The 21,655-nt window shown below is 37.1% G+C and overlaps 1 protein-coding gene across 22 annotated transcripts in view; it reads left to right on the top strand.

The window, feature by feature from the left end:
* The window catches only part of PDE4D (phosphodiesterase 4D), a 1,509,235-nt gene that overhangs the window by 1,221,270 nt on the left and 266,310 nt on the right, over positions 1–21,655 (top strand). Inside the window, exon 1 of one of the 22 annotated variants that reach the window (XM_021076880.1) lies at positions 445–2,626. The exons of 20 other annotated variants lie outside the window; for them this stretch is intronic. In XM_021076880.1, the coding sequence (XP_020932539.1) occupies positions 2,562–2,626 (65 nt within the window). In that variant the 5' untranslated portion in view covers positions 445–2,561. Of the gene's footprint in view, positions 1–444; positions 15,144–21,655 lie in introns of those variants that run through there. One more of the 22 variants, XM_021076882.1, reaches the window with a different exon arrangement.

Raw genomic sequence — 21,655 nt, 5'->3', positions numbered from 1 at the left:
AATATGTGAGGAGAGCTGAACACACAACATTCAGACAGTACATTTTATGATCACTGTCATTTTCTTTCTGAAATGATAACCAGAAAATATTTGCCAGACCGCATACAGAAAAGGACAGTGTTTCAAATAAATAGTAGTCATTGGTTACTTTTACTCAGTCTAGGTTCCTTTCTAATTCCCCCCCACACATTCAGATTCCAAGAAAAAATGATAAACCTCTTTTTGAAAGTCCCCTCCCTCCAAAAAATCAGGAGTTTCCCTAACCTTTTTAAAAAAAGTTGTATTGAAGTATACAAGGTTTTGATAATTTTTGTTGTACAACAAAGTGACCCAGTCATACACATACACACATCCATTCTCTGACTCTTTTCCCATGTAGATTCCCACAGAATACGGGGTAGAGTTCTCTGTGATATATAGCAGGTCCCTGTCTACCACAGTGTGCATATGCCAATCCCAAACCCCCAAGTCCATCCCTCCCACCCCCTACCTGTCCCCTTTGGTAACCATAGGTTTTCAGAAATTTCTCCAAGTATGTGATTGGTGAACCTGCCTTAAAGTAGCAGCAATATATTAGACACTGGACAAAGCCAAGAATCCGTGAATGTCCCTGAACAGCCACAGGAAAACTGAAAGTCTTAAGGAGACAACTCTGTGGCAAGCAGTTTACTGGCATTTACCTGAGGAGGCCTGAGAGTTACTGAGGGGAGAGTAAGTCATAAATGCACCTTGAAGCGTGACCGTGGGAGGAGCTGTGGGGTTTGTTGTAATAAGCAACCGGAGCTCTGGCGCGATGCCTTACTACATTAATTTTCCAAGTCCTTTGGGTGGGTCACAATTGCACTTTAACATCCTGTCTGCAAATGCTAAATAAATACCAAGTTCACGTCAGACTGGAGAACCAACGTACTAAGCAATGTCCTTTAAGAAATCAGAATGCTTGAATTATTTTCACTTGATAATTCACATCCAAAATAGCTGAAGTTGGCACATCCAGACAAATATATAATCCTCGGGGAAATATTCAGAAGGATGGGAGATGGAGGTCAAATCCCCTCATTTTAGGAGCAACTTGGATCCATTTAGATTATGTCTACTTTAATAGAACAGTTTTTATTTCAGATGCAGGAAGTGGGGCATAATAAGAGATGTTGAGATTACAGCATATCAACTTCATTTCTTACTGAAAAGCTGCGAGGAATTTGCAAACCCGGAGACTTTGCATATAGAAATCAATGAAATTTGCATATGATTTTCAAAAAGAAATAAGGTTTAGAAAACATTGTGCAAAGGAACAGGCTTGGCACATGTAGCCACTTGTCCAGCAACAATACATTAGATTTTTCAGTTTAAACCATTGCAGCCCGACCTGATACAACATACATCCTGTTGAATTTTTAAGAAGCAGTTTTCATCTCTGCAGCCAACTGCAAAGTGTAACATTTCAGTAAATACACTCAAAATGAACAGCTGCTAAGTCCCCCAACCCCTCTCAAATTTACTTTTGACTGGAAATTTTAGCTTTCAGCGCAGGACTTTGAGAAAATGATTTTTTTTTAAGGGAAGATAAACAAGTTTATGGCAGAGGGGTGTGTTCCTTATAAAGGTGCTCAGAGAATCTTACCCTGAGTAACATAGACACCTCATTTACCAGAGGAGGAAATGATTTTATAAATTTTGAGATGTCTTCTGTCTGCTTGGATGGTTTACACTCCCCATCTCTGGTGCTTTCCTACAGTGGAGGGAAGCCTTGTAAGTTTCAGCAATTGGCTAGGCAGGCTGGGTGCTGGTTGGGTTTTTTTTTTTTTTTTTTTTCCTCTCTCACTTCCCTGCAATGTTTTGAACTGCCTTCCTACAGACGTCATACAGCCCTTGAGGAATAGTTTCAGCCCGGTCAGATTGAATGATAGTTCCCATTCACTAAGGCTTGGAGTCAGATTCTAAGCAGGGGACACAACGGAAATTACATTCACAGGTACAGCAGTGGGCTCGGCCCAAGTTGGAGAGCTTTCTTCCCTCCCTGACTTCTTGGCTCCCCGCAAAGAGTGTTTTCTTGTGGTCGCTCTGAAATGGAACTTCCCTGACAGCTCTCCGGCGTTCCAGTACCTCGCGGTCATTTTCGTTTCCTTTCTCTCTACCTGAGCACTTTTCAAGTGTGGGAAACCTTTCAATCTCTTCTTATGGAATTGCAAAAAAGATGTGATCAAGTGGCTCTTTCACTGTGTTGGTCGCCTTTGTGACCAGATGAAGAAGAGATTCACATTCCAGTTCCTCCCTTGGCAATGCAAAACAGAAAACAAACTGTCACTTCCGAACAGCCTAATGCTGGAGTAAATTCACTGTGAAAGAGGAAAAAGCTCCTGTGTCTTAGGAACTTCCCTCTGTTCTGGACTGGGGACAGGAGTTGGACTCCGGGAAATTTAGATTTCTTCAAGCAATCCCCCTTGGAAATGGAATATATTTCAAGCCATCTTTGCAGAAGCACAGCTGAGATGTATAAACAGAATACTTGAAGATATTTTTTTTTTCTTTTTCCCTCTCTCTTTTTTTTTTCCTCCAAAATGAGCATAATTATGAAGCCGAGATCCCGGTCTACAAGTTCCCTGAGGACTTCGGAGGGAGTGTGGTAACACGCTTTTCTCTCTTGCTTCTCCCCTTCTTTCCTGTTAAGATTGACGTAATAGTGGAGTATTTAGTAATTGCTGACGAGATTTGAGAGTTAGGTGTGATGTTAGGGCTTTGCCAGAAAGAGCAGTGTTGGTGACACTTTCCTTGTCAGTTTTGCTCCCGATTTTGTCTGCTCTAAAACAGGGGTGCCCACGTTTTTTTTAACTCCATGTGGACCGTAGCAATTCATTTGGTGTCAGTTTTTACAAGAGAAAAGAAACTTGCAAAAATGTTGGGAGTTTAGGACAAAAAAAATTTGTCATTTTTCACTGTCTGATTCAGTTGCTTGTTTTCTTTCTTGCCTGATGCAAGCAGGCTGGTAGTTGACAGTCTTTGAGGTGATCTTTAGAAGTAATACCTTGGCTCTTAATACAGGATGTGTTAGAGAAATTAATAATGTTATATAGTTTAATCATAGGAACCAACTTTAATTGTGTGACTAAATGTATATCAAATTGCTTATCATTCAGAAATCCCTTATGTTTTATTTGGTTAATGTACTGTTCCCTAATAATTATGGTTTTTGGTAATTTTCATCCTAATGAAAAGTATGTTAATTTCAATCTAGTCTAATATTTAATTCTTCTACTTCCTCATTGTTTGATATGCTCATATGCATATGGTCCCTAAGGAATATTCTTTCAATAAAGTAACTTTTGTGTCCAGAGATAGTTACTTACAAAATATTTATATCCTGTTTCAGAAGTTACTTCTATTTTGTTTATCTTAGTGATTTATTGTAAATAATTAAGCTCACCTCTTTGAAATAGAAATAATACTTCTTTAGACAGGAAAAATAAAAGCAGTGATTGAAGCAGGTGTTGGGGGTAGGATGGAAACAGGCAGGCAAAATTATTATGTAGAATTATTTGAGCAAGCAAACACACATGTAAATACTCATTTACGTAAGGAATTCAGCCCATATTTATGTGGTTGCTTTATTGTTTGCTGTTGTTGTACTAGTGTTTAATAGGGGATTAGAATCAAGAATTGTCCCTTCAGTGGTATTTCTGTGAGTTTTAATAACCTGTAGATGTAGATTTCTTACATCATCTCTTACATCAATTGTGATTTTTTTTGAAATAAAAGAATAGTACAGTAAATTCCTTCTTGAGTTTATTTAAAGAAAAGATTGTGTCTGAAAATAAGTTTGTAAGGCTACTTTATGCCAAATAAATACTGGGAAATAAATACTTAGAATCCTTTTATTAATTACCTTAGCTAGTATAAAACTCTAATATAAATGGGTAAAATTAGAATTTATAAAATAAGTGAATTTTATTCATATTCACTTGTGATTTCTGTCCTGCTTCTGTGAAAACAGGCTCTTATATGTGAATATATAGTATTTAACCCATCTATTTCCCTCTTTGCCTAAAATGCGGGGAGACTTATTTCCAAATTCAGAATCCAATCAATCAGGAACAATTAGTTCATTTCAGGAGAGCAGTCACATTGACGTCCTTTACTCCCTCGAGATTATCACAGTCTATTTTTATCCACAACTATTCATTTTATTATTCTAAATTATGTAAGGTATTTTCATAAATAAATAGGGTCGCAGTTTCAAGTATATATTTTAAAATATTGATTTATGTATGTATATGTTGTTCCACTTAATTTTAAATAGTTTACATAGTGTTTGGGTCAGAATGGTGTTTATGGAAGAAATAAATGTCCCTCTTTATGCTAATGACTCCTGACAGCACACTACAGAAACCTCCACAGTTATTATTCTTACATCTGTCTTGTTAATAATTGAACTATTTGGACATATCACCGTTGCCTCTCAGTCATTTGACCTAAGGTTTCATCTGCTGTCATTACAGTTTAACTGTTTTGCTATTCCTTTTATCATTCAAATTCTATACATACACATGTATTTACTTATTATATTTTTATATAGTAGACTCTACATAGATGACAGATTAGGTGTACAGAGGAAATATGCATGTGCGTGTGTTTGTGTAAATACACACACATGCCCTAGAAAGCTCAGCGAGTCCATATCCTCTCATCAGCTTTTTTGTTGTAACTTAACCCACCACAACCCCCATTCCTTTTCAAAAGCCAAAACCTACTTCATCGGCTTTAACAGTTGACTTCCCACTATAGAGACCAAATCAATATTCCTTTTTCAGATGATTTTATTTTATTCTGCACTTGAGAATATTTTGTTCTTGGGGAACCATCTTTTGCCTTATCCATCTTTATGCTGCCTATATAAATCTATTTCCCATTGGCCCATTTTCTTTAAAACTGCCCATTTTCCCCCTGAAAGCCTCCAAACTAAATGCTACCTTTGCAAATTTGCTAACTGCCTTCTGCAAGAATCCGGTGCCGCAGATTACTTTTTCTTTACTTTTTCCTCCTTCTCTCCAAACGGTACCGTTAAAAAAAAAAAAAAAAAAAATTAACTGGTTATTTACAGCGCTAATTAAATTCCTATGAGCCATTCACATTTTAGAAAGGGATTTCACAACAAACTCCTAGTGATATTCTATATTCCTCTTCTTAATTTATCTTCTTAAAAGATAAGCCTTATTTATAGTTAAAATCCTACGAATGTCCAAAAAATGAGCTAAAAATAATTTCAAAATTAATCTGTTATGTGTCTTAATTTAGATTTATCAACAATTATATATTATAATAAAATTAGAATCCTATAGCATTTTGCCATTTTAAAAATATATCCCAGAGGTACTTCTCATTAATCCAACCCAAACTTATGTAATTACAAATATAAAGAGAACTTTGGTCAGTAAAACTGGACTTTGTTCTTTTCTGCTGTCAGAAATTCTTATTTGACATATGCTTGTGATATTCAAGATTGTTCATTCTATAATCTGGGAAAAATTATCTAAAATATGACTGTGGGTTTTGTATAAAGCAAATTTTGAAGCAGATTGTTAAATATCTAAAATTGTACTTAGGTTTATAGGCATAGGAAAAAAGTCTAGAAGGCTTTCAAAGCCTTTGGTAGTGGTTACCTTTTAATATAAAAATGGCAGGAATGGTGGTAGAGAGATTTTTCTCTCTTCTTGTCGCTGTACTATACTATGTGAACTCTTTCATCAAAGAAGTGTTATACATGGAAGTTTAAATATATTAAAAATGTAATTACCACATTCATCAGCAAGCTCATCTTTATATGTATAAGTATCTGTATATCTGGTAAACAACAATTTGCTTAACGTCCAAAATATGACAAATGAGAATTTCACTACTGAGATGCAATTTTCTGAATTACATTGCTCCTCAGATCAATAAGTGATTGCTTTTTTTCTATTAACTCTTTTCTCCTAGGGTTATAAAAGTTCAGATTGGCTGAGAATTCTTATTTTGGCTTCATGATCCCAGTAAAAAGCATCTGAGTAGACTAAAATTACTTGTTTTTCTAATTAAGAATAAAAGGTGTATGTTTTGGAGGGAAAATTATTTATAATTTCCAGTATCCCATCCTCAACTATTTTCACTTTTTACTTTACTTGCATATACTGAACAATAGTAAATATTAGTTCTGTGCTCTCCTCCATTTACATGCACTGTTTTTTATGTTTCTAATAATAATACTTCTAACTTTCATTTTATTGAATATATTTTATGAATGAGAACTCTGTGGAGAATTTTACATACAGCATCGTGTTTACGTATTATAACAACATTGAAAGGAAGGAGTTAACCCACACTTTACAGATGAGGCAATGAACCTATGAGGTAAAATAACTTGAGCAAGGTCTTTAATCCTGGACTGGGATTTGAACCCACGCTGGTCTATTTTAGAGGGAGTGCTCTTTCTACTGCAGCATGTCTCCTGCTGCATATATACCTGCTGTGTATATAATTGTCATGTTTAATAACTGTAAAATTCTCCGTTCTGTGAGTGTATCTAAATGCAATAAAATATTTAGTCAGATATTAAACAATTGAAAAAATAAATTGGATGTTGTCTTTTTAGAGGTATGGCAGCCTATGAAGTTTAAGGATGATGTCAGGCATTGGAAAATGACTATTTGAAAGACTTTTGTAATTATTCTCTACTGATTACAAATAGGTCATCTCTTCCCTATTTTGGAGAAATAAAAGACCAAGGTCAGTTCTTCGCAGTTCTAAATAGATCATCTCTCCAACTATGTTAGCAAGTTTTATGCTTTGTTCTCTGCAAGCTCTGTAAAGTTCAGGTATAAAGTAAGTACTGCATCTCAGACTTTATATGAACTTTCATACTGTTTTAAGTCACCTTTCAAAAAGGTAGAAAATCTTCCTTCCTATATCTTTTATCATACAAACTTTTATAAATGGGGAAACAAATGGAATCTGCATACTTTCTGCCTGTCCAACATACACTGTGTCTTGGCTTACTTAGGGAAGTGACTATTCTCAAGATTTATTCTAAGTCTTGAACATGCAATAAACTTTTTTGATCCTATTACCTGAGTTTTTTTTTTTTTTGTTTTGTTTTGTTTTTTTTACATCTGTTATATAATAGACCTAGAGATAAACAGCTTTTAGGAGAAGTGGTTAAGTACCTTGAACATTATTTAAAACGTAATGTTTTAATGCCAAGGAAGAACAGAGTGGATCACAGATAGGTTTATTCTTTAAAGTCATAATTTATGAAATTCTCTGGAAAAGCCATTTGTCTCCCCTCCTTCTAACTTGCTTTATGTCCCTGGTGAAACCACCTAATCCCTCTATAGCTAGGTTTACTCACCTATAAAATAAAGAGGGTGGGCTGACCAGTGGATTTCAAATATGTATTTTCAATGAATACTTTTTATAGATGATATGCTAATATAAACAAGTCAGTGTATACAAAACATTTAAATATATATACTTAAATATATATATTTAGTATATAGAGATAATTTTTAAAATGACATCTAGGTAGGATATATATTAGTAAAAATGTATAATCATGCATATGACAGTAAAACATCTGCTCAGTTAGCTCCTTTGTCCCCCAACCCCAACCTAATGCCCATCCTTGCAATACCACTAAAGAGCTCTAAGGGTTCCAAGGACTGTTGTTTGAAAACCACTTAGCTAATAAACTACCATGATCCTTTATAGTTCTACATTCTGTAGTGGTACCCTACTACCAGAGAGTCTTTTGTGATTTTTTTTTTTTTTTTTTTTTTTGTATCACTATGTGAACTGGGATAAACTTGCTGGTAATTAAACTTCCTGGAAAGTTCAAATAGTAGCAGTTCAAAGACTTGAACGGCTTTAACGTTATAGAATAATTCTTATTTCTGGGAGATCAGAGAACAGTTATAATAGTTAAGCTCCTTTAATTTTATTTAACATCTGATTTTTTACGAGTTTATTTTAAACTTGTTTAGGATGGGAAAAATCATTGCTATTAAATATGCAGATAGCTGACCTGTCAGGCATTCAACATGGTTATCGATAAAGAAATGCTGAATTGGTTTCACATTGTTCAGGAGAAGGATGTTTCTGTGGTTCGAATATTTCAAAATGGGGTTCTCAACCACTCTTTCTATCCTGTCACTGGTGAATAAAATTCGTAGGTTAAATTGCCCAGGCAATACTCTCCTTAGCTACATTGCACTCTATAGGCTCCATGTGACTAAAACATGGCTGTGGTTGGGTATGTGGTTATGTGTGTGCAGCTTAGTCCGACCTGTCACTCTGCTCTTCTCTTCCCCATTGACCATAGTGTTGGCCCATCACTGAAACCTGTCAGCATAGGTCTTCACCTAATAAGCTCACTTATTAGTCCCTGTGCCAGTCATTGCAGTCATGGAGTGAATTTTATGAAATCAGAAGGGATGAGAACATGAACACAATCATGAGGGTAGGAATGGTTAATCATGGATCAATCCACCTGTCAAGATTGAGAAAGTAGATCACAAGATGAAACTGAAAAGGTTCAAGGAGATTCTCCTTAGAAAAAGATGCCTGTAAGATATGTATAGATACTCTGAATAAGAGTAGTGCTGATACAGAATTGTGACATACAGAATTGTGAAAGCTTAGATAAATGTAACAGGAATGGGACCTGGGGGCTGTTAACTAGGACGGTGAAGAATATCGTCACAAAGAAAGCACAGTCTTAGTGAAAACCTAACAAAGATTTTTAAAGTATCTCTTCCAGAGATTATCCACCTACTCAGGAGGTAAAATAGAGGTGGAAGATATTTTAGAAAATGGGTAGTAGAAGTGAAGGATGCTCTAGCCAAGAGCACTACATCTTTCCAGGGATCAGGGCCTACAGGAAGCCTGGGAGTACCATAGAGGCACAAAGACAGTGAGCCTGGATAAGTACAATTAAGCATAACCGTCTGAACATAACTAATGGGAGCCTATGCCTATGATGTGTCTCGGCTCTCTAAATGCCCTGCTCTGTGGTCAAGTTTGGCTTAAACTAGGAAGTCCTTCAGAAGAATGGAGAGTAGAGAGAATCCCAGAACCTATGGATGCAGTTTTTAGCATCACAGGGGAAAGATGAATGATAGCTATTTATTATCTGTCTTCAACCCTTTTGGGGGTTGGCTTTCCCAGGAGCATCCTGGGTGATGAGGATGTAAAGTGGGGAAGCTAAGCTAAAGTCTTAAAGGGTAAAGTCAACTCTTTTGAAGTGAGAAACAATATGGGAAAGATTGTGGGAAAAGAGCCGAAGAAGTAGCTAGAGAGGTAAGAGAGGAGGTCAGAGGGGAGGCCCACGTGGAAGAACTTCAGACACCCACCACCTGGCGCCCTGCCCTCTCTAATCACACTGCCACCTTCTGGCAAAAGCTCCAGTAATGGACTTGAATGCAGAAGCAGTTTTTTTGGTTTTTTCACTCCCCCTTCATCTCAACGCTAAAAGCTTTGGCTTTGGCCAGAGGATCAAGAAAGTCAGCTTCAAGTGTTTCCCTTTCTATTGTTACATGAAGGAGAATAAGAAATGAGAAAAACAGAAACAAGGCATAGAATCTATGCACACAGGGATTACAGCCTCCAAAGCTTCCTTACAGGAAAGATCCTGATGTTTTACAACCCACACAGTTAAGACGTTTTGTTTACACCCCTTACTAATCTCCCTTGCTTAAATTTTAACCCATTTCTTCCTAGTTATCAGGGGTAGGGAATCAATAGATAAGCAGATTCTCCTTTATGACGTTTGAAAACTGCAAATAAGTGACTTCATGGTCTTTTATCTTTTTTTTTGGCCAACTATTCTTTGTGAAGTGCAAAGGAGATGACACCAATGTGACTTGTTCAAAGAAATGTTTCATAAAACATAGTTTCAATATGTAATTGTTTTCCAGCCTCACACAGAAGAGTTCTCCCATTGTGCCTCATTCTTCCTGTTTCAAATACATTCAAGATGAGCAATTCAGCTTTTTTAAATGAATACGTATAAAATATTCATGTATCTATGAAATACAGAAAGTAATAATTCCCAACATCCATGCTGTCATTCCACTGTATGTGGTACAAAATTTCTTCTTTGTGTCAAGGGATTTATATGACTGAGACTGTTTTGGTTAGGAAAAATTCCTGCAAAGTATGTCAACTTTTAACCCATGGCCTTCCAGGAAGTAGAGAGCTGCTGCTGTGATGTTTCCTCTGAGGCAGCTGTGTCATGGAACAGCAGGTAGCTGATTGGCAGCTGGATCACCAGCAGGCTTGGACAACAGCTCCTAAGTCTATTGTGATAGTTAGAGCAATAACCATCGCACTGATGATAGCTGTGCAGTACTGAGCACTTAGTGTTTGTCAGACATTGGACTTGGTGCTGCACTCAGTTCTGCCTTCAAAACAACCATACGAGATAAAATTGGGGTTGTACAGCTCTTAAATCACAGTGTTGAAGAAAACATGGTCTGATCCTAAATCCCCCATCTGTTGTTGCTGCTGCTGTTGTTGTTTTTTCTTTTTTTAATTTGCTTTTTCCCACTCTTTCCACTGCTTTACCCACCCATGGTTCTGTTTCCTGGGCTTCCAAAAAGTGGTCAGAAGACTGCTGCTTCAGCCTTTTCCTTCCTGTCCTAGCTTGTTCAAGTTTCTCCTTTTAACCTTGTGCAGCTCAAGAACAAATATTTGTTATATTTGCCTGCCTTCTTTCTCGAGATTTGCATGCACATGTCCCACCAGGGACCCATAGAAATGGATGGAGAAGTAGAAAGTAGACTTTGACCCAGCTTTGTTCTCTAGAGATCTAGCTAGGTCCTGATGCATTCAATTTATTGACACTCTCCCCTTGGTCAGACTATAAATTACACTGTCTTCTTCCTCTCTGGCATTTGAACAGTGAGTAGAGCCATAAAATATTTGAAATGAATGGGACCACAGAGAATAACCTATAATCTAATTCTCCCCGCCCCAACCCCATTTTGGAAGTGGAAAAGTTTTGCTGGTCTTTAACAGTCAAGTAGGGTCAAGAAAAATGGTTATAAACAATGTCAGTGCTTTTGTGGCAAAAGACTTTGTTGGAAAAATATTAAAAAAAAAACATAAACCCTCAGACATGAAGTTTGAGATCAAATAGAGAGCTGAAACTTAGACGTCAGGCAAATTCATGAAACCAGTTAAATTTATAATTTGTTTGGGACTTTAATGTAATTCTGTAACTTATGTCTATGAAGTTAGCTAATGCCATAACAATTCTATCATAACTTCTCATAAAATTGGCTTGGAGGAATATGCGTGGAGAAATATGGAGACTGAGTCCTCAGCAATCTCCTGAAGGAAATTCAAGACCATTGCTTTGACCACAGTGTTCCCCACATAACAGAACTCTGATCATTACACTTTTTTCTGGATGTCACATAGCTAATTAAGTTGCTAAAATTCATGTGTTGAAACTGTAACTTCGTCACCTGCCGTTCTTCTAGTATAGCCTTCACAGAAATAAAATCATGGTAATCTCTATTTACTGAGTACTTACTATGTGGCAGGTACCAGGCTGTGCATTTGACAAGAATTATCCTAAAACGTTCTCATCAGAAATCCTGTGAGGCACCTGTTATTATTACTCCTCATTTATTAAACTGGTGAAGCAAACTCACCCAAGATTGTGTGGCAAATAAGAGAATTCATGGATTCACATGCTTTTTAAAATTATTAAATGCAGAGTTCCAACCATGGTGCAGTAGGTTAAGAACTTGACTACTTCAGCTCTGGTTGCTGAGGAACTGCAGGTTCGATCCTCAGCCCCACTCAGTGGGTTAAAGGATCTGGTTTTGCCCCATCTGTGACATAGTTTGCAGCAGTGGGTGGGATTCAGTCCCTGACCTGGGAACTTCTGTCTGTTGTGGGTGTAGCCATTAAATACATACATACATACATACATTAAAATAATTAAATATTACCTTTAGTCATGTTAATATGTCAAATGAGTTAATTAACTTAATTAAAGTTAATTAAAGTCCATAGCACAGTAGCTGATTCCTTGTGATTGCCAGCAAATGTTAGTTTGTATTACACATTTTTCAAATTTGTGTATTAGTGGAACTTTTTAAATAATCAAGAACTGTAAGTGTGAAACTGATTCTGTGTATAAGGGCTTCTTTTCCATAAGGCAGTCTTCTTCTTGGGCACACCTCAGAACTGAGCATTTATACAAAGCTTGGTATTCTGGATAAATTACATTAACCCTGTGATTCAAAGAAGACATCCTCCTCTTCAGGTGGATCAGAGAAGTAAACTCCATAGAGAAGGGGGCAGAGTAAGAAGTGATCAACTGGAAACTAAAATGCCTGTGATTGAGTTATGTAAAACTTGGTCAAATTCTTTAGGGAAGCAAGTTCCAGGCAGGAGGTTAATCTCAAAGGAAGGGCTGGGAGCCTGGAATTTATGGCAGATGCATCCGTGTAACCTTCCTACATGGGGCCACCTGGTGGTTCAGTCTCACTGTTTCTCATTGCCAGGCCTCCCCTGCCTCTCCAGATCCCCTCTGGTCCTAACATACATTCTGAGTTATGTAATTCACAGATTGTAACCTCACAGCCTGAGTCTCACCCTCCTTAGCAGGCCCCAGACTGAGGAGGATGCCTGCTTAGTTTGCCCTGACATCCTAGTTCAGGAAAAAGGGCTTAAGCCTCTTTCTCCATCTGTTTCTAGAAAAACAACCGGCAAAAAAAATGGGATCTGGTTAGAAGATCTGTTCCCATGGCCCAGAGTATTGCTTCAGGTTGAGCTGAAAAACATAGAGACTGGAAATACAGTGGATGCAGTGGTTTCATGAGAGCAACCAATTAGCATTCCATTGTCTCTGGTATCTACTTATTTTATTATGAGTAGTTACCAATAAAAATGTGTAAAAGCATTATCTTGTTATAATTAACAACTGTACATTGGGTTAATAGGTGTGATGAGGGTGGAGTGAACCACCTTGGGGGAGAAATTGAGTCACAAAAGATTCCCTGATTCTCTGCTTGGAAAAAATAATCCCAGTTGTTTATCTATGTCCTGTTGTTAAACTCCTGTCTAATTACATATGAATCAGTAAGTGTTTCTATGGTAATATAAAACACAAAAAGCAGCAAACATGCCTTTATAAAGGTGTTATTATAATTGGGAAAAATCATTTACACACATGGGTGTGAAGTTATATACTGGCCTAGAAATACATGTGAAATTTGTCCTTAATTGTAAGATCTTTCTCATGTTAACAACAAAAGAATTAGATGGTGTCCATTGTTTTTTTCTTTTTTTCCTTAAATCTTGGGTTTTAACCGAGATAGCCAATTGTTTTCACCTGTGGTCAGTTAGTAGGTGGCACATAGGGTGCAGTACTGGGAGCTGCGCTGAAACTCAGAACACGCTTCCATCTATTGGTGATGTCACCAGAGAGAAGAGGGGCCTTATGTGGCTGCTTGCCATTTAAGTGGCCCCTGTAATTGGATAATATCTATATTATTCTTTATATCTAAACTCTGTCATTAAAATTTGCATGCAAATAAAGTTGGAGCAAAAGCATGATATATACATTCATGCAAATATGTATATATAGTTTTTAGAAATTTCAACATGTTTTAGGTCATTTGTCACCTATGAAGAACATGTATGCATATTATAAACCATAGAAAAATCTTTTTGGATGCTGCAAACAAAAGAAAGAAAGCAAGCAAGAAAGGAAAGAGGGAAGGAATGAAGAAAAGAAAAAAAAAGGAAAAGGAAAGAAAGGAAGAAAAAGAAAAATTAATAATTTTTATTATCAGTGGCCACCCTTATAATCACCATTCAGATTAAAAATGCTACCTGCAGACCTCAAGCCACCTTTGTGCCCCTCTCAGCCTCTGCCCACCAGTGCCAAGTGTAACAACTGTCTTGATTTTATAAGTCACAGAATACTATTTTCCAGGTTTGATTTTTATAAAAAAGGAGTAATAATACAGTTTGTACTATTTTGTGGCTGTTCCCTCCCCCCCAAAAAAATTGATGTTTGAGAGTTTACCCCATGTTGATGTGGTTGTATGTACTTCATTCAGTCTCACTAACATCTGGTTAATTAAGCAAAGTGTTGTTTGAAATATAAATAAGGAGAAAAATGATTTATGTAGATTGTTTAGATCACAGTTTGGTATGTAGGACTACATGAGCCCTTAAAACTGTTGTCAATTTACAGTAATCATTGGAATACAATTTCACATATAAACTCTGTTGCTTAGATCCCCCCTCCATGGATGTTTCTTCTGGGAAGCCTTCCTAGACCTTGCCATCAAAATTGAAAGGCGCCTCTCTGCGTTCTTGGGAGACCTGGTCCATTTCTCTGTCAGCTCTTGAGGTTTTGTAGCAATTGTCCATTGTCAGTCCTACCTGGGGCTGTGAGTGGGTCGCAGGGCCTGTCCCTCTTTGTTCCTGTGTGCCCAGCACAGAGCCTTTTCCATCAGCAGTATTCCACATCTGTCTGTTGCATGAAGAGAAATCAAGGAGTTGTTCTACATCACCAAGAAAACATTCCAATCTGTTTTTATGTTTAATTTTCTTGTAAGAGATGGCAGCCTGCTAGGGACTGTACTGAGCAAGTTACAGAAACAGAATTGACTCTCTGTGGTGAGGAATTGTAAAGGATCAGGTCTGGGAGGATTTTTTTTCCTGTGGGTTTCACCCTTAGTTTCCCACCTTCACTGATAATTCCAGTCTCAACACGTCTCCTCATTCCCTCATGAGGCTCCCATGCTAGAATCTACATTTCCCAGTTTTCCTCAACGTTGTCTCCTTGTCTCAGTGACTCACCACCTCAGGGCTATCAGCTAGTCATGACCGGAGGGTACAGGTGCTGAGGTGTGTTGCATCCCCTGGCCACCCAGCTGATCTGGATGGCCTTCCGACTCTGGTAATGCGGTGATCTCTTCAGCCAAGAGACCTGCTGGGGGTGAGGACCATGACCACTGCTTTGGGCCCACTCCAGCTTCATTGTCAGCATCAGGCCGATTCCGTAGCTGGGATGCTGAATATGAGAGCGTGGAGTGACTGAGAGCCCTAAGAAATGAAAGTGATGCCTGGCCTCCAATGTCAGGGTGAGTGTCCTGCTCAAATTGTGAACTTGCTGCCCCACTGTTAAGTTTCTTTTAGCTTTACCACACTTCTAGACTTAATTTTTTTTAATGCTAAGAAATTAAGGCTTAATCCTTAGTAACTGAGAAAAATCATTAGCTTTTAGTGTTGTACAAGAACATTCTCTAGCCACTTGGCCATTTAATCTGATTCTGTAGCTTAAAATGTACAGAGTTTTGTGTAGCTCTTTTAATAGTTGCAAAAATAAAGGTGTATTTTTCATTGCTTCACTTAACAATGTTTATTAAATCAGTTCTGCCCCAGGCACTTTGATGGCTGTTAGACACTGATGAAATATTAGCCTTCACGTTCATAAAATTTCCAGTCCGGTGACTTTCTAAAGGATTCCTGTGGGGTAGGGGATTTCTCCTTTTACATTTTACTATATCCTCAGGGTATTTTTTACTTTCATGGTAAAAATACATTTACAGTTTAAAAGTGGTTCCATTGCTTTCAGGAATTCAGCGGTGAACAGAATAATTTAAAAACCTCACTACTTGAATTTGGGGTAGAGTGATATGAAATAAACCTGGAATATTTGATTTTTGGAAACCAAAATATTTTCCCTGGGCCAGAGGGATAACTTCATTCTAAATAAATTGTTTATGTAATCACCTCCTAATAAGGCTATGTCAGCCAAGTTAAATATTTAAGTTTATTTTATTTAAATAAACTTTAAAATCAACAGATTTCTTTTCTTATTTAGTTGAATTTAGCCTTCAATTTTTCAAACAGAAAGTACATAAAGTAGAAAATGTTCATGTACTTAGAGGAAGACAGCATGAGAAGAGAACATCAGAAAAAGAGCTGGGAAGAAATAAAGTTTAAACAGAAATAACTCAAGTTAGCATTTGACATGATTTACCTTTTTGCCAAAATGTCTGTCTTCACAGATAATCTCGAGGAGACTTTCGTTTTTATAGGTCCTAATTAAATTATGAAAATATGCTTGAGGGCTCTGTTTCACTAATAAGGGAAAGAAACTTTTCCTGTCTACAAATGACTTCCACTAGCTTGTTTGCCAGCTCTTTAAATAAACTCATTTCACTATGACCATGGTTGAGCACAGTTGGATTCCTTTATAATGTCATGCATAAATCGTGGCTGTCACTGCATGAATCTAAGGTCATTTAGTCAAGTAGGGATCTAATAGGAGCTTTGGAAAGAACTGTTAAAGACCAGATTCCAGGTAGAAAATCCCCATGTCCCACTGTAGTTCAGCGCAAAGGATTTGCTCTTAAGGATTACAACCATCGCACAAGGGTTCCACACGACAGTGGAAAGCCTGTTTGCTGACAAAATATAAAATTTTTGTGACTTGGCACAAGGAACTATATTATAACATGATTCCTATCAGACATCTGGACTAGGGTTCTTTTGGGGCAATTATAACATCTCTGACTGTATTACTAGTTTCGAATTCAATGTAACATCAGAACCTACCCCATTTGGGTAACTCTTTAGTACGTTTTGTGGGCAATTCCATAAGTAACTTTCATAAACTTTAGCCAGTAGTTGGAAAGACTATAAGATTTTGTTTGCAAAGTTTATAAAATTTATAAGATTGTAATTATAAATTAATTTCTCACTTGAATCTTCTACTTCTCCCAGCGTTATACCTTTGGTCGCCCCTTCTTAAATAACTAGTTTTTTTTTAAAAAAATTTCACTTCCGGTTTTGTTCTTGGTGATTTGACTTTCTTGGTAATTTCATGTATAAAGCACAGAGGTTTGCTCTTTTAAATTTCACACATGCATCATTTCCTAATCATCAAAAATTGCTTAAATTTTCAGTATACAAAGAAAAGTTTTAGATAATTTACTTCAAGGAGCTAGGTAATTTATTCACAGCACCAAACCAGTTTTCTTCCATAATTCATGCCATTTGTGTGCTAGGGAATGTTTACATAAGAGATAGATGAAGTGCGACTAGGGATCTATACATGCAAACTTGGGCTTCCCCAAATTTTAAAATACCAGATTCCTTTGGTGCCACTTGTTCTGGGCATTTCATGTTCACTCAGTTACTTTCTACGTATTGCATAGGTGTAACCAACCTTGTAAATGTCAGACACATAAAAAAGCACTAGCCTTCAAGGCAAAACTTCATTGAATACCAAATGAATACCTATTGTCTTCTGAAATATTTCTGCATAAAAAATTGCTTTAAAGTTTTCCTTGACTTTCTGTATTCTTTAGCGCCCAAGCTCGAATATCAACCTGTTTAAAGAAAAAAAAAATTCTCAGGAAACTATTCTTAAATGAGTGACAATATGTTCTGTCTCTGATAGAGTAAGAAAAGATAGTGCCATGCATATCAACTTGTGGTTTCCTGTAAAGTTTGTTGGGAAAGGAAGTTAAATCCATGAAAACTTCTATAGAGTCTGGTCTCAATCCTAACGATTTCTTAATTAGTATAGCATCCTGAATAAATTCATTCATACTGGTGGGGACAAGAAATATTCCTTGTAATATAGGAGTTTTGTAAGAGGAGTAATAGTTAGAACATAAGGGCTGGTCCCTCAAACTATTTCTGATGATTTAAGAGAGACTTGGGGAGGGACTCTGAGTAACTCTGAGTTGCTTTTACTAGTAGGAGGATAGATGGAAAGTTATGCTACATGGAAAGATACTTCATCTGGAATCTTTGAGAGAAAGTCCATTCTTTTTTCTCAGTTATCTAAGAAGCCCTTTATCTATTTTATGGAAAGAAATCAAAAGCACTTCGAAAGTTTGATGTATCATGTTTAAACTTCATGCAGGAGTAGGCCAGATGGTCATGTTCTGGATGGCTTTATAGATACTCTTTTTTGTTCCAGGTGAAAGATAATGGCTGGCTCTAAACCTGGAGATCACTTTGATGTCAGACCTTATCTGCCTGACTGCATTCAAAGGAGTTCTTTTTCTTTAGAGTATAGGCGAACACAGGATAGGGCATCATAGAGCAGAGCTATTAAAACTTGAGAGCCGTTTGGAATTGCCAATAATAGCTAGGTACTGGAGAGATGCGGAAGTAAAGTACAAATCTAGGCGCCTCCATTTACAAGCTGGGTGATTTTAGACAAGGGAAAAAAACTGTCCATGGAGGTCCTAAAATGTTAAATGAAAGAATACTTGGAAAATGCTTACTTGGCATACTGCTGGACACACAGCAAATCAAATAAGTGTTGGCCATTTTATTATCATTAGGAGGAAAAAACTGCTCATAATATTTTCTTGTGTGTTTTCATGTTAATTTTGACTCAAGTTAAGTTTGACTCTTTTTTTTTTTAATTTTTTATTGTTATTTCCCCTAACACTTTTTTTCCCCACTATACAGCATGGGGACCCAGTTACACGTACATTTATACATAGTTTTTTCTCCATTGTCATGCTCCATTGTAAGTATCTAGACATAGTTCTCAGTGCTACACAGCAGGATCTCATTGTTAATCCATTCTAAAAGGAATAGTTTGCATCTATTAACCCCAAGCTCTCAATCCCTCCCACTTTCTCCCCCTACCCCTGGGCAACCACAAGTCCATTCTCCAAGTCCCTGATTTTCTTTTCTGTAGAAAGGTTCATTTGTGCTGTATAATAGATACCAGATATGAGTGATATCATATGGTATTTGTCTTTCTCTTTCTGACTTACTTCACTCAGTGTGAGAGTCTCTAGTTCCTTCCATGTTGCTGCAAATGGCATTATCTTTTTTATGGCTGAGTAGTATTCCATTGTGTATATATATACACCACATCTTCCTAATCCAATCATCTGCTGATGGACATTTAGGTTGTTTCCACATCTTGGCTATTGTGAATAGAGCTGCAACGAACATGTGGGTGCATGTGTCTTTTTTAAGGAAAGTTTTGTCTGGATATATGCCCCAGAGTGGGATTGCTGGGTCATATGGTAGTTCTATGTATAGTTTTCTAAGGTACCTCCATACTGTTCTCCATAGTGGCTGTACCAGCTTACATTCCCACCAACAGGGCAGGAGGGTTCCCTTTTCTCTACACCCCCTCCAGCACTTGTTATTTGTGGACTTATTAATGATGGCCATTCTGACTGGTGTGAGGTGGTATCTCAGGGTAGTTTTAATTTGCATTTCTCTAATAATCAGTGATGTTGAGCATTTTTTCATGTGTTTGTTGGCTGCCTGTATATCTTCTTTAGAAAGACCTGTCTATTCAGGTCTTTTGCCCATTTTTCCATTGGGTTGCTGGCTTTTTTGCTATTGAGTTGAATAAGTTGCTTGTATATTCTAGAGATTAAGCCCTTGTCAGTTGCATCATTTGAAACTATTTTCTCCCATTCTGTAAGCTGTCTTTTTGTTTTCTTCTTGGCTTAAGTTTGACTCTTTGATACAAGTTATTGGTTTGAGGATGTAAGAATTTTAGCCATTTAACAACAGAGTCCTACTGTATTGCATAGGGAACTATATTCACTATCTAGTAATAACCTGTAATGGAAAAGAATATATATATATATATATATATAGAGAGAGAGAGTCAGTTTTATATATATGTATAACTGAATCACTTTGCTGTATACCCAAAAGTAACATAATGTTATAAATCAACTATACTTCAATTAAAAAAATTTTAGCCAGTTAACAAAATGATATATGATATGACATGTATACAAATTTTCATAAAAGATTTTAAGTGGCAATGGAAATTTTACTGAAATAAATGTCCTAACAGCTCTAGGTAAAATCTAATTACTTTTTTACTTGAAAACTAATACATATAAATCTTGACTTGATCTAAACTTACTATTCTATTAAATAAATTCGCATGAATATGAAATAAATCAACTTCACTTCTAACTAAATTTAGACTGAAACCTTCTTTGACCTAACCCTCTTAAAAATAGATGTCATTTTCTAAATATTAGAGTATTTAGAAATGCGTTAGACTTTTTTCTGTTCTTAAATATACATAAATTATGTTTTAATAGGAGCCTACAATTATGCCACAACAATATAGAGGTATAAAAATGCTTTTTTTATAAAAACTACTTCAACATGACTTTTTGCTTAGCACAGTTTTCCATCATTTTGTGTAGGCTAAGTCCTGTATGTTTCTATACTGACAGATACGCGTTTGGTCTCCTCTGTGTGCATTCACTGATGATACATTTGTGCCTCCCTCCTTTCATGGAGCTTACTGAGTAAAAAGAAACAGATAAAATGATTGCCAATTTGGTCAGTGCAGTGAAGAGACTGCTACACGAAGGACTGTGTTAACTCGTGAGTGAGTGAGTTAGTCCTGGAAATGTACTTCATTTGGGCGGTCAGGAAGCTGAGAACTGAAGGAACCAGCAAAACTTGGGGAGAAGAAGATTATAGCAGATACAAAGTCCTTGAATATCCAGCAGGTAGGAAGAACAGAAAGAAAGCCATCTCTTTCACTCATTTTTAAGGGAAAAGAAATAAAAGAATGCTCTCTAAAGAGCCTTCTTGCATTTACATGGCCTTCACATGCAGACTTCCAGTGAAAGTTAGAAATCTCGAACTGATAGGTTTTCCACTGTCCATCCTTGGTGGTGGTCTTTGGCTGGGTTGTTTTCTGTGTGTACTTGAGGCCAGGCTCTAGTGCTAGAAATTTCTGAGAGTCCTGGTGGGCTGAGATCAGAGAAAGTGAACTTCACCTAGAGATAAAGGAAAGAAAGCCTTCTGGAGTACAAGTGCCCCCAGGATCCCTACGCAGCTGCACATTTCTGCCCTTAATGCAAATTTTAGGCGCCTCCTTAGAATCGATATGTTAAAATTGAAAAGCATTTTTTATTAGGCTTAAGGTTTTCAATGCCTCTCCCAGCCAAGGAAAACATAGAAGTTCCCCAAACCAGTAAGAACTACGTGGCCTTGTGATTGCACTTAAAACATAATGCTAGCTAGCATCTGTATTTCCTAATGGTAAATTTACATCCATTTTAGGGAGCACATTGCCCACCAGGCAACCCATATTAAAATTTCTCTTGCTGTGAATATGTAGGTTTCAGGATTCTGTTCTAATATATATATGATTCTAGCAACTGGCTGAAATAATCTTCCATAGGATATAACATTGGCCTTCAGCTGATTTATGTTGTCCACCATGACAACATAAATGGTGCAAAAGGCAGAAGCTCTAAGTGGCAAGACTGCTGAGGACATATGGCATGTTTTTTCCCTGACACACTGAAATAGTGCATGAATGGGTTCTCTCAGCTTCCAACAGCGAGAGACTGAAACCCGTCACAAATCATCACCACAGTCATCCTCCTGTGCTCATCCTCCAAGTTCTCAAGTACTTTCTGGATTAAAAAACAACAAAATAGGAGTTCCTATCGTGGCTCAGCGGAAACGAATCTAATTAGTATCCATGAGGATGTGGGTTCGATCCGTGGCCTCACTTGGGGGATAAAGATCTGGCAGTTGCCGGGAGCTGTGGTGTAGTTGCAGATGCTGCTCGGATCCCAAGTTGCTGTGTCTGTGGTGTAGGCCAGCAGCT

The sequence above is a fragment of the Sus scrofa genome, chromosome 16, assembly GCF_000003025.6.
Source record: "Sus scrofa isolate TJ Tabasco breed Duroc chromosome 16, Sscrofa11.1, whole genome shotgun sequence".
NCBI classification, from domain to species: Eukaryota; Metazoa; Chordata; class Mammalia; order Artiodactyla; family Suidae; genus Sus; species Sus scrofa.
Note: the sequence above shows the minus strand (reverse complement) of the source record. Positions and strands in the feature narration are given on the sequence as shown.